The 13,178-nt window shown below is 42.7% G+C and overlaps 1 protein-coding gene across 1 annotated transcript; it reads right to left on the reverse strand.

Annotated features, from left to right (window-relative positions):
- Window positions 1-5,445: 5,445 nt before the first annotated feature.
- On the reverse strand, window positions 5,446-6,294 carry LOC123442254 (vacuolar protein sorting-associated protein 36-like). Its single transcript, XM_045118291.1, has 3 exons — window positions 6,070-6,294; window positions 5,626-5,761; window positions 5,446-5,534 (listed from the first exon to the last, which is right to left on the reverse strand). Exons 1-3 carry the CDS (start codon window positions 6,157-6,159, stop codon window positions 5,446-5,448), a joined length of 315 nt encoding a protein of 104 aa, XP_044974226.1. The 5' UTR covers window positions 6,160-6,294.
- Window positions 6,295-13,178: the final 6,884 nt, after the last annotated feature.

Here is a 13,178-nt window from a genome sequence, read left to right on the forward strand (position 1 = left end):
AGCCTCTTTGTACTACTTTGTTTTCCTTTTTTGACTTTCTTCTGTCATTGAAAAGTATGGTTGTTGGGTGTTGGGGCAAGCCAGTTTCACGTGCACGTATACTGTTTTTCTCTCTCTCTTTCTCTTTCTCTTTTGATTCGGTTTATGGATGTCTATGTCTAGCTCGTCTAGGTTGGATTACAGATGCCGTATTTTGATTTTGGGCACATGTTGTCAACATAAGACCTTTGACCATCTTAATCAGTTTAGAAATCATTTGGTGCTACTTTACTCACATGATTTTACCCTGTGAATCAAAATGTTACGTATATGACCTCACACCACAATTTTAAAACCCGAACTGCATTCAAATATGTCGGTTTGTCGGTAGTTGCGGACCCAGCCCAATGTGTGAGGATGGGTCAACAATATATAATTTTAACTTATTATTGTTTTGCTATGATATAAAGCCAATAGAAAATCCAAGAGTAGGTTGCAACCAACGCTTTTCATCCTCTAGATCTGTCATTGTTGTTAGCCGTCGATTTATGGGTTCATTATAACTATTTCAAGTAGTGCAGTTCGGCCCTTGAATCATTTTGTTCCAAAGTGCGTGAAAGTGTACCATGTTTCTATAGAAGGCAAGAAATATTTAGAAGACGGGCATTTAAACATGAAACTTGCAATGTAGACATATTTTAGAGCTCACCCCAAGATCGTACATTTCTTTGACTGCTCAAAACATCTCCGGTTTCTTCCAGTTTGAAATAAATTTGCTTGTTTGATCGAATTTCTCCATCTCACTTCCTTGTCACTCGGTCTTTTCTATCATGATGGACAGATAGGGCGTCGATTCTAGTGCATTCATGCAGGATCGTCGATCCAACCTGATTTTTCAATTAGCTAGGATTTACACTTGACTTCCTTTTTTCTTAAAGGAGTCGGAAGTTTAGTCATCTTAATTAGTGACTTGAGCACAAATATTTACAAGACATATAAAGTATACATCTTTCATCATTAAAAATCTCAAATTCTTATGTTGTACTCCCTTCGTTCGGAATTACTTGTCACAAAAATGGATAAAAATAAATGTATCTAGAACTAAAATATATCTAGATACATACATTCCTACGACAAGTATTTCCGGACGAAGGGAGTATTCAATTTGGAGGCCTCCTCTCCTTTATTTTTGGCTGAAGATTGTTGTAGGCATGTGGAAGTGCTACGACAAATATGATTGTTACATTCGTTTCAAACATCCCAAACCATGAGCAAACAAGGAGTGAGCAAAGGGTGCCTATATTTTCGGCATATCGATATTTATTCCACTGCAAAGATGCCTTAGAAGTAGAGATCAGTGCCAAGTTGGAAGGCGTGACATTGAGTTTGCAAAGGTCAGAACTACCTATTATTGTCCAATTTGATAATTCCACTTCGGTTGCCTCCTTGACAAATGAGTCTCTAACTAGTCAGCTTATGGTCACCTAATACGGGAAATCAAGAAGATTTTGACTCTTCAGGGTTTTGTTTCATTGAAGATATAGCATAGTAAAAATAAAGCTGCTGCTCATAGTCCGGAAATTCACCCTGTCTCATAGGTGTATATGCACTTTCTAAATACAAATTTCAAAATATTAAAAAAAATTGGAGAAAAAATCCCACGTGTAAATCCGGACATTATATGTGCGTGCACCAAGTTTCGATGAAAAGGGACATTTTTTATGCCTTGTGCAAACAAGACAATTTTCGATGCATGATTACACCTATTCACGCGGCATTTTCTTTATCCTTTTTATGCATGGTAGAAAAAATGATTTTGTAATGGAATTTTATGTGCGAACATAGGATATCCGGATGTACAAGCAAGATATTTTAAACATTTTGAAATGTGTTTTTTATACATATTTCATAATAGGTGTATATACACCTAGGAGCCAAAACACCACTCTCGCTAATGTTGATTGATCTGGTTATGTCATGTCCCACACAGTAGGAAGTAGTTTGTACTCCCTCCGTTTTAAAATAATTGTCTCAACTTTGTACTAGCTCTAGTACGAAGTTATACAAAACTTAAGACAGTTATTTTGGGACGAAAGAAGTATTAGTAGACTGTAGTGGAATAACACCAAGTTTCACCCCGAAAAAATCAAAGATACATAGACGTGGACGAAATGACACTGCATGAGCACGCATGGTCAGCGCAACAACAAACCCCATGCACGTACGTACGTGCTACATGCATAGGTGGCCTAGCTTCCTTCCGTTAGTCAGGTCAAGTACGGCAGGATTTTCTTGGCGAAATGTCGAACCTAATGGTCGGAATCAAAAGCAGCAGCAAGTTAATTTCAAAGATGCTGGAGACAGCTGCTGGCCACATCTCTCGATGACATTCTCTCTGACCAAGGAGCCAATCGGGTGTAGGCCAGTTGGGCCTGCTCTACCTATGATATATACTTCCTTCGTTCCTAATTAAGTATCTTAATTTATACTAGCTTTAATATAAAATTATGCTTCTAGGTTTAATACTTCCAGAAATACTTATAGCTTTAATTTATACTAGCTTTAATATAAATTTATACTCCTAGATGTATATACATCTAGGAGTAATAAGTTTAAGACATTTATTTTAAGATGAAGGGAGTACTACTTACTCTATACCATAATACTTGTTGTTGGAAAGAATTAGTGTAAATCTTCTCAACAACAAGTATTTAGGAACAGAAGGAGTAGCTTTTATATCAAGTTAAAAAATCAAAGTGCACGATTTCTGGAAGACTAAACCGCTGTGTGTCCCCCTTGAGATTCAACAAAGTGCATGATTTCTCGATGGGTTCCCGAGAATAATTCTTCAGCTTTGGGTTTGCTTTTTCTCCCTGCAAAAATTTGTGTTGTAGCTTGTCGATCGGGCCGCGGAATTTGGCTGGGTCGGAATCACAGGTTGGCCGGCGCGCGCGTGCACCTTTCGAGATCTCGATCTCGATCGGTCGACCGGACCGAAGCACAGCGCATCACGGCACGGCTGCCCCGCCCGTGACGTTGCTGTCTTGATTGACGTGGCCCATGCACGCGTACGTGTGTGTGGTCGTTGCTAACTTGGTGATTAATCGGTTGATCGCTTTGCAGTACCTGTATTTTTGTTGGACGCCCCATCGATGCGTTCCGGTGCGGCGGCTTCTTTGCCGACTGTTAATCCATTACCTGACAAAAAGCCTGCCATGCATGTGGTCTACTAACATAAATGTCCGTGTGTTGCATCGGGTAAAAAAAAAGCATAATCGATTCATGTATCATTGTACACCATTTTTTATATTCGATTTTACTAAACTTCTATGATAAAGTTAAATGTGCAAATTTTCGTTAGATGCAAGTAAACATAACAAGCACGTACACGTGAAGAGCAAGCATGCTACAGCCACATCAATCTCGGGGAGAAGAGAAGGGCCACCCTTGAAGAGGCTCACTCTTCACATTCATTGGTCAATGTCATTGTCGATTGGAAGAAATCCAAGAACTCGGTCATTTGATTTCCTATTTCATCACATCCCACATAAACCACAACTTCAAAATTATAGTAGTATTGTGGAGATTTTGAAACTCAGTGGCGGTATAGAGATGGCACCATGAAAATATTATTGAAGAAGATGTTTATGCAGCTATGACAACATGATAGTAAGGCGATCACTTCATAATGAAAGTGTCCAACTAATGAAAGTTTTTTCACAACCAAAAGCACCAGCAATAGCACATGTTCATCGAGAGGATAGGTACATCGAGAAAATGTCACACCTACATATAGACAATGGGTGTCAGTATCATTGGTTCAAACTCCAACTGCATCATAAAGCTGCACAATTACCACAAAAACACAATTGCAATGACCATAGTATGCCACAAATTCTTGAATCAAACCACAAAATTGCTCAAGGTGCTCGATCCGAGAAGCCCGAGTGCGTCAACCGAGCTGATTCCACAAGCGCGGCCCAACTGGCGGACAACTGCAGGGGGTCAACGCGAGCGAGCATCTTCTTCCAGACGAACTCGAGGCGGCCATGGCCGATCTTGTGCGGCGCGGGGAAACGACATGCGATTGGGGACAGCTCCTCCACGTGGCCGCCGCCGCCGACGTATAGATGGAGGTGGCCTCCCTCCTCCCGCTCGAGCACGGCGCCAACAGTGGCCAGATGGAGGCGGCCTCCCTCCTTCTGCTCGAACACCGCGACCTCCCTCCTCCCGTCCGACCACGGCGAGCCGTCCTTCCTCCCCCCGCCTGAGCACGTCTCCTGCGCCTCACCTGCACATGGATAAGATAAACAAAGGACCGCAGGGTGAATTCTTACAAATGTAGGGGTTGTTGTGTAGAAACAAAACTTTTTCAGATCCACTTAAGAAGGGACCGCGGGTTAAATTCTCAAAAACCATAGGGACCTTTCTGCAAAAACGACGGCGACCGGACGGACGATAGAAGCAATAGCCGCTTTATTATTAGGGAGAAATATGTTTAGCAAAGCGGGTGTACGGTAACAGAACTCGAAATTATATCAATGCTCATAGCTTACAGAGGGGGGAGCACACAAGCAGTATCGTCGATGAAAATGGCCGCCAAAAATCGTTTTAGAAATACTACTACAAGCTAGTAATTCGTATCTAAACTGGATTAGAAGTGTCACTCACACCCTAGCGCTTGCATCAACATATATTGCACAACATGAACAACACCTTGCTCTGAAGGCCAAGAGCATGCCCGTGTCGATGCTGGCACGGCAGACCTCAAGGGCGGCACGGGGGATCAGGGAGCAACGTGACGACAGCAGGAGGTGGATCTGCGGATGAGCGCCTTGTGACATACTAAAGCACAAGAGCGGCTTTAAGAATGCTCAGTTATTTGGCTGATGTTCATGTAATGTAGTCATGCCTAAACAGGATACAACGATGCATTTGACACAATGCCTGAGAATAGAGAATCGGCTTCTGCAATAGCTTTGTATCAGGGTATATTAACTCTGGACTTGCAGTACATAATGATTGGCAAAGAAAAATGTTGCCCCATTACATGCCTTTGTTGAAACTCTTTTGTGGCTCAGTAAAAAACTATCCAAAATCCTCGACTGAACTTACATATACGGCACACCAGAAGTCATTGATCAACCAAATGATAAAAACATTATGCCTTGTAATTTGTAAATAAGATACAACACGGCGGAACATTCAGGCAAAAAGTCACATCAAAGTTCAGTCAGCTGAACTCCACTTTTTCATGAATCAAAATTGTGTCAGTGTGCTGCCATTGCCACAGAGATCCAAGTGTGGTATAGTCCATGTGTTTTTGGCCTGGAAAATACACAGCTAGTAAAACGCATACCATTTTCATGCAATATGCATGCTCTGAAAATAACATGGAAAAACCTAGGAATACAACAACAAATTGTTCCAACAAAAAAAACTTGAGGGTGAAGCTGGGGAGTCTACTCATGAATAAATATTCTGGGGATTAATCTCGTTAAACAAATTGATGTAGAAGCGGAATCCATCTGGGCTGACATCCCTGCAGAGGAGACCTGAGAATTTGCTTTATATTGGTTAGTTCATTCAGCCTGGAACTAAATACATGTCTTGCAAAATACTTGAAAAGGAGCAATCTCAGGACACCTTTGTTTTCTGCATTTAGAAGATGCTCCTTCGCTAAAGCTGGTGCAATCCCCAGTGTAAATGCAGCGTCGCTCGGGCTTATTCCTTTCAGAAGAGCATCCGGCTTTTGCGCGAGTGATGAGATTCTTGCAAATACCTATTTTTATCGGGGGGAGATCAGTATGTGACTATATGCTACTAAAGATGGTAGGTGCAACGCAACTGGCGACAAGCCGACGAGTGCATGGAAACATGTAGATACCAGTAACAACACAAAAACAGAACCAGTCATTCATTCATACTTTTGGCTAAAACTATGATTTAGGTGAGAATCATATTTGCCAGGTCTAGACACAAAATCAAGGCACTGTTTTGTATGGCTGCTAGCTTACTCCTGCTATGTCATGCAGCGCTATTTAGTATGAATCTAAAATGACATCTGGACTTATCATTGCCACGACATACCTCATCATCACTATGCGTCTTGGTCTGGATCGCCTTCACTCCACTATCAAATTTCCGGAGCATTACTGGCTGCTTATTACAAATCAACATCTATAAGCAAAACATCAAAAACATAATTAATGGCTGGCGACAAACCAGCTGAAAAGACATATTCTTTCTTTTTACAGAACCATATCTAGGGATCAGATTACTCTTGTTTTTATATCATGTTGCATTTGTATATTCTCACAATTAAAGGTTTCAACGATTATATCAAGAAAATGATATACATACACATCAAATTTCTCCCAAAGGGAGCAAGCTTGCAAAAGATCCGAGATCAACTCTAGAACAAACAAAAAATCAATTTCAGAACACAAGTGACAAGGGAATTTCGTACAGATATTCATCAGCAAAAATACAGACCTGTTCCCCTAGCGCGGTTGAAGAGACAGTAGACATCCGTTCGTAAGTGTGGACATGCCCTGCAAACACGAGATCGACTTTGTACTTCACAAACCATGGCTCGTACATCACTCTCATGCTTTCACCTTCCATGTAATGGTAGTTGTAGCTGTTGTACCACGGGGCGTGCATCAGAACGATCAGCCATGGCGTCTCGCTTCTGTTCACCTTGGGGAACTCGGATTCAAGCCACTTGTACCGAGGGGTGTATTTTTCTAGGAAAGAAGCAACAGAGCAGTCAATTCACCTTCAGCTTCAGCTTTGGAACTGGATTATCTGCAAATACGCCGAGGAATGAGAGCATGGAGAGGATAATGGACTGACCAGCGCCGCCCTACGTCGCCGAGGTTGCTTCGCCGCCTGCCGTCGCGTCGACTGGCGGCCGGCGTAATGCCGGATCCAGGGTCATCGGGTTTGGTCGCCTCTTGGCGGCTGGGATCGGGAGGCGAGGGCGTCGGCCGGGGCAGTACCGGATCGAGCGTTGCCGGGGTCGTTCGCCCGATGACGGCTGGGATCGGGAGGGGAGAGGGAGCTCGAGCCGCCGCATCGTCCCAGCCGCTCGAGCCGCCGCGTTGACCCAATCCAGATTTAGGTAAAAAAGGATTGCGGGTTGAGTAGGCAAAACTACAAGGGGTTTTGTGTAAGAACGAAACGTTTTCTCAAAGTATCCACTTAAAACAGGACTGCGAGTTGAATACCCAGAAGCGGAGGGACTTTTATGCAAAATGACCGACGACGGACGACAGAAGCGCTGCGCGTTTTATTATTAGAGGACAGTAGGTCCGGTACCCATCCATGCGTGAAATCAATGTTGCAAAAAAAGGATTTCTAACAAAGTCGCTTTCATCCTGTGCAGTGTCACTGTATGCATGCAGTTTAGCAACCAATCTCTCCATTCCACTAGAAAAAAACAAAGTGTTGCTATAAAATAAAGTCAAATTTTATTTTACACCTAAGTTAAGAGAGCAGACTTGCTGTGACGTTTTTATGCAATATGTACAAAATTAGCATATTGGAAAATTTGCCCCACAAATAATTTCTTCTATTTGCCTAGCTGGTTTCCGGTTTAATTCTATTAAACTGTGACATCATTTCATAAAAGCTTGGTTGTGCTTAAGAAAATCCAGCTATCACAATGCTGTTTTGTTGTGCTTGTCATTTTAATTCTATCTAGCTGACATGTTGTCTCATAAAGCTTGTTAGTTACTAAAAAACTAGTTGTGTTTTTTTACCTAGCTGACTAATTCTTCCGAGTTGCCATATTATCTTAAGTTTGTTGATTGTTCTAACTAGTTGTCACATTGTTTTGTTCTACTACTTATCAGTTTAATTCTACTCAGTTATCTCATAAAGCTTTTTGGTTGTTAGAAAGGCTAGTTGCCGCATTATTTTTTCACGCTTGCCATTTTAACTATGCTTAATAGCCAGTTATTTCATAATGATTGCCATTGGTTGTAAAAGCTAGTTGCCCCATTTAATTTGACATAGGGTGTGTTTGGTTTGAGGACCGAAAGTCATGGAATGTCATGGTTCCGTCCCGAAGTCATGGGTTGGTTTCATCCTTGTGTTCAGTTGATGATAAAAAAAGTCATGGGTTGGTTCCGTCCTGGTGTTTAGTTGGAGAGATGAAACGAGAAGAATCTGATACCACTCACCTCTTCGATATAAATGGTGAGATTACATTTCTGAACAAATAGAGTTATTTGCATTTAACAAGCCTATAATTTAAATTTTCAGCAACATTTTCTTTCTATTTTCAACACAGGCAAATAAAAATATATGATCATGAGTACATATCAAATATTTACGAAAAATAATCACGAAAATGAAAAAATAACCACGAAAAAAATTAATCACAAAAACGAGAAAAAATAACCACGAAAAAATAACCACGAAAACTTTTGTTCGGGTGCGGGGGTGAACGCGGTGAGAATTGCTCGGTTATTTTTTTTCTTTGCTTTCTCGGACGAATAACGAGTCGATTCCTCCAAATCGGTGGAATCACTTGGTGAAGCATCTGGAGGGAATATTCCCTGCATGCGGATGACCCAATTCCGATTCCTAACCCAACTAAACACGAGAACGACTGCTAGGGATGGAACCAACCCGTCCGATTCCACCTCATCCTGAAACCAAACACACCCCTAATGGCCAGTTATTTCCTAAAGATTATCACTGGTTATAAAAACTACTTGCCTCATTATTTTGTTGTGCTTTCCATTTAATTCTACAGACTGTTCGGTTATTTTATAAAGATTTTCATTGCTTGTAAAAACTAATTACCATATTATTTTGTTGCGCTTACCATTTAATTCTACAGAGTGTCCAATTATCTCATAACGGTTGTCATTACTTGAAAAAACTAGTTACCGCATTATTTTCTTGCGCTTGTCATTTAGTTCTACAGAGTGTCCGGTTATTTCATAAAGATTGTCATTGGTTATAAAAACTAGTTACCACATTATTTTGTTGCCCTTGCCATTTAATCCTACAGAGTGTCCGCTTATTTCATAAAGATTGTTGAAGGATGTTTTGTCGTCACTTGTCTAGTTGATTGTCGATTTAATTTTATCAAATTACCATATTATTTTCATAAAGCACGCCGAGTGTATGTTCCGCACCACCACACGGGTATACACAGTAATAAGTAATGAGTATGTGTCTTTTTATAGTTTTTTCCAAGGGTGAAAAGACTTAAAAAAACATCTTGGTCTTGATTAGATTATATCAATAATACAAATTTCTAGATATTTGATGAATTAAGAGACAAAAAAATAGTCACATTACTATTCAATAACTATTGTAGTAGGGATACTATACCTAATTATGTACTATAGCAACATGACAAAATATAAAAAATAATGAGTACTACTCGCTCTGTTTGATAATATTTGTTGTTGGGGAGAACTAGTTTAGTTCTCCCAATAATAAATAATGTGGTACAAAGGGAGTAGTAAGGAGAGAAGCATGGCAGCGGCTGGTCACACACACCTACATGGTACAGTAGTTTTAGTTTAAAAAATCTATACCTAGCTACTTCCTGCTGACCTCACCTAGCTGACAAACCCCTACATGAGTGCTACAAAGAGGAAAGGGATTCACGTGAAATCTGATTAAAATCAACTCAGACCCTCATATATGGATAGAATGGACAATGGATGGCGTTGTGCACCCGCCGCATGGAAACACAACGGTGCGCACACTTCTAAATAGATTTTCTCATTTTTGTTTTGTTAAGAAAACGAACACTACGAGATTATCCATTATTTACGCGGTACGTGTGCGCACGGTCATTCTTCACTGTCACGGTGGACGATCCTGCGGCTCGTGAGGATCACCGTGTTTTTACACACAAACAGATCGACTTGTATCCATTGGAAAACCAACAAAAGATGGACGGTCAAAACAAAATGGCACTGCTCATAGACCTAGCTCATGATGCCACTGTTGAAAAACGTCGCATGAGAAATAAAAAAATACGCCCACCAACATCAATCTATGGAGATCAACAACTACGAGAGGGGCAGTGCATCTACATACTCTTGTTGATCGCTGAGCGGGGAAGCATTAGGAAACACGGTTGATGTAGTCAAACGTCTTCCCGATCAAATCACGATCCGTCCTGCAGTCCAATCGCGAACGTCCCGATGAAGTACCGAACGGCCGACACCTCCACGTTCAACACACGTACAACTCGATGACACCTTCACCTGCTCGATCCAGCGAGCAATTGTGAAGAAGTAGCTTGAGTTCCCGGCATCACGACATAGTGGTGGCGTTCGTGGTGGAGCTGTCCCGACAGGGCTTCTCCAAGCGGTGCCGCGACAAAACGGGAGAGAGGAACTACGAGAGAGAGGAGGCCAGAATCGCGGCTGTTTTCTGGTGCGGTTGCCCTCCCTCTACTCTAGTATATATAGGAGGGAAGGAGGAGGAAGCCAGCGCATTAGGGTTTCCCCTAGGGTGGGGCGGCGGCCACCAAGTGGCTTGACCCCCAAGGAAGGAGGGGCAGTTGCCACCTCTATGCCAGCCCTCCTCCTTGGCCGCATGGGCCTTAGGTGGGAGGGGCGGTCAGCCCACCAGGGACTGGTGCGCCACGTCTCACAACGCATGGGGACCTCCGGGGCAGATGGACCCTCCCGGTGGACCCCCGGAACTCTTTCGGAACCTCCGTCACAAAACTGGTTACCTTCCGGAACTTTTTCGGAACTCGAATACGAACTTCCCATATATCAATATTTTCCTTCGGACCATTTTGAACCTCCTCGTTATATCCGGGATCTCATCTGCGACTCCGAACAACCTTCGGTCATCATTCACAATAACTCAACTATACTAGACCGTCGTCGAACGTTAAGTGTGCAGACCCCGCGGGTTCGAGAACTATGCAGACATGACCAAGACACCTCTACGGCCAATAAGCAATAGCGGGACCTGGATGCCCATATTGGTTCCTACATATTTTACGAAGATCTATATCGGTCGAACCACAATGTCAAGTATTCAGCTAATCTCGTATGCAGTTCCCTTTGTCCATCGGTATGCTAGTTGCCCGACATTCGATAATCGGTATCTCCATACCTAGTTCAATCTCGTTACCGGGAAGTATCACTACTCGTTCCGTAGTACAAGATCCGGTGTCTAACTCCTTAGTTACATTGCTTGCAAGCTTACTGCGATGTTGTATTACCAAGTGGGCCCCGAGATACCTCTCCGTCACAAGGAGTGAAAAATCCCAGTCTTGATCCATACCAACTCAAAAGATACCATCGGAGATACTTGTAGAGCACCTTTATAATCACCCAGTTACATTATGACGTTTGGTACACACAAGGAATTCCTCCGTTGTCAGTGAGTTGCATGATCTCATGGTCATAGGAACAGATACATTGACATCCAGAAAGCAGTAGCAGCAAACTGGATACGATCAAATGCTATGCTTAAAGTTTGGGTCTTGTCCATCACATCATTCTCCTTGATGTGATCCCATTATCAAATGACAACTCATATCTATGACTAGGAAACCTTAGCCATCTTTGATCAACGAGCTAGTCCAGCAGAGACTTACTAGGGACACTTTGTTGTCTATGTATCCACACATGTATTTGAGTTTCCAATCAATACAATTATAGCATGGATAATAAACAATAATCATGAACAAGGAAATATAACAATAACCACTTTATTATTGCCTCTAGGGCATATTTCCAACAATGCACGGGTCGGGGCTGAAAGGGGGGGGGGCTGAGCCATGCGGGAAGGAGATGTTAGGGTTGAAGCTGCCTAGTGCGTCGCCGTCGACGTACTCGGGCGAGGGTGTGTGCCCAACAGTGAAGGAGAGAAGTGTCCGGCAACGCGACGCTCTGTTGGCTCCCCCACGCGCCTTGTGGGTACTGGTCGGCCTGTTGATTAGGCGGAAGGTTCGTCATTCCCACGCGAGATGCCTCCTCCTGCCTCGCCGCCGTGTCCCTGACCCTCTTCATGTTGAGCCTGTTCTGCCGATCAGTCGTGGCCGCCAACTGGCGATCAATGTCGGCTTGCCACTGGTTGTTCGTCAAGCCCGGGGGCCTTGCCATCGGAGCCCTAGGCTTCCTCTGCTTTGGTTGGACGGAATCGCTGGCTAGGCGAGGGGGCGCATACTTCTTCAGCGGCATGGCGGGCGGATCTAGGGAGAATGGCAGGAGTGGTGGGGGAAAAGGGGTCGGTAACGAGAAATGGAGGGAAAGGGGAAAAGCGGCCGGTGTCGCCGACAGCACAGGGCCCACGCGTCTTTTTTGTCTCACCCCATGCCCCTAGGCGAACCCCGATGCGCTGGGTTCCACTTGGGTTTGTCGGTTGTAATTTCTGCCCAAACCGGTGAAAAAGAGGATCTGGGGGCGCGACTATGACTTTTTTCGGCTTCAGCGGTAGAAAATGCGCCCTCGGGCTGGGGGGGGGGGGTTGTTGTGTGTGTGTGTGTGGGGGGGGGGGGGGGTGGAGATGCTCTAACCTTGGGGATGCGCAAGGCACCCTTTCTTCAATAACAACTGTAGTTTTTTTTGGTTGGACCTATGTGTTTATTTATCCACATGATATGTGCTACTCTTAAGCATCATTTTGCTTTCCTTTTGCTTGCTAATCTAAAACAATCATCACACATGAATAAATATGCTTTCGGAGATCTCGGGCATGGTTATACACTAGAAGGGTTGAGTGCACTTTTCTGCGGCAATGGTGTTTTTGTGGTTTCATAATTTTTTACACCTTTTGTTATAATATACTCCCTCCGTCTGAAAATACTTGTCCTAGAAGTGACGGAGGGAGTATAAGGTGTATTAGTTTTTCTAAAAATACTTTAAGTTTGAACAAATTTGTAGAAAGATATATCTATATCCAGCATCAAATTGGTATTATTAAATTAATCAAGAAATATTTTTTTATTTTTTTATTCAGTATTGTGTATGTTGATATTTTTTGGCTCTGAACTTCATCAAAGTAAAAGAAATTTGACTTCTTAAAAAACTTATACACCTTATATTTTGTAACCAAGGGGATATTTGGTTTGTCGAGTGGGAGAGATTATGGGGTGAGTTTTCTCGTTATTTAAAATTTAGTGTTTTGGCGGACCTTTCACGTTTTGATTCTGTGTTATCGTCTAATCAACTCATATTATGTGGGTGAATTTCTCC

Source organism: Hordeum vulgare, chromosome 3H (genome assembly GCF_904849725.1).
Source record: "Hordeum vulgare subsp. vulgare chromosome 3H, MorexV3_pseudomolecules_assembly, whole genome shotgun sequence".
Classification (NCBI taxonomy): Eukaryota; Viridiplantae; Streptophyta; class Magnoliopsida; order Poales; family Poaceae; genus Hordeum; species Hordeum vulgare.

Bases quoted from the DNA above. Each gene is read 5' to 3' on its own strand.
- LOC123442254 (XM_045118291.1), bottom strand. From the start codon at position 6,159: ATGTTGATTTGTAATAAGCAGCCAGTAATGCTCCGGAAATTTGATAGT. The intron at 5,762-6,069 runs GTATGTCGTGGC...CGATAAAAATAG, and splicing joins AGACGCATAGTGATGATGAG to GTATTTGCAAGAATCTCATC. The intron at 5,535-5,625 runs GTGTCCTGAGAT...GCAAATTCTCAG, and splicing joins TCTAAATGCAGAAAACAAAG to GTCTCCTCTGCAGGGATGTC.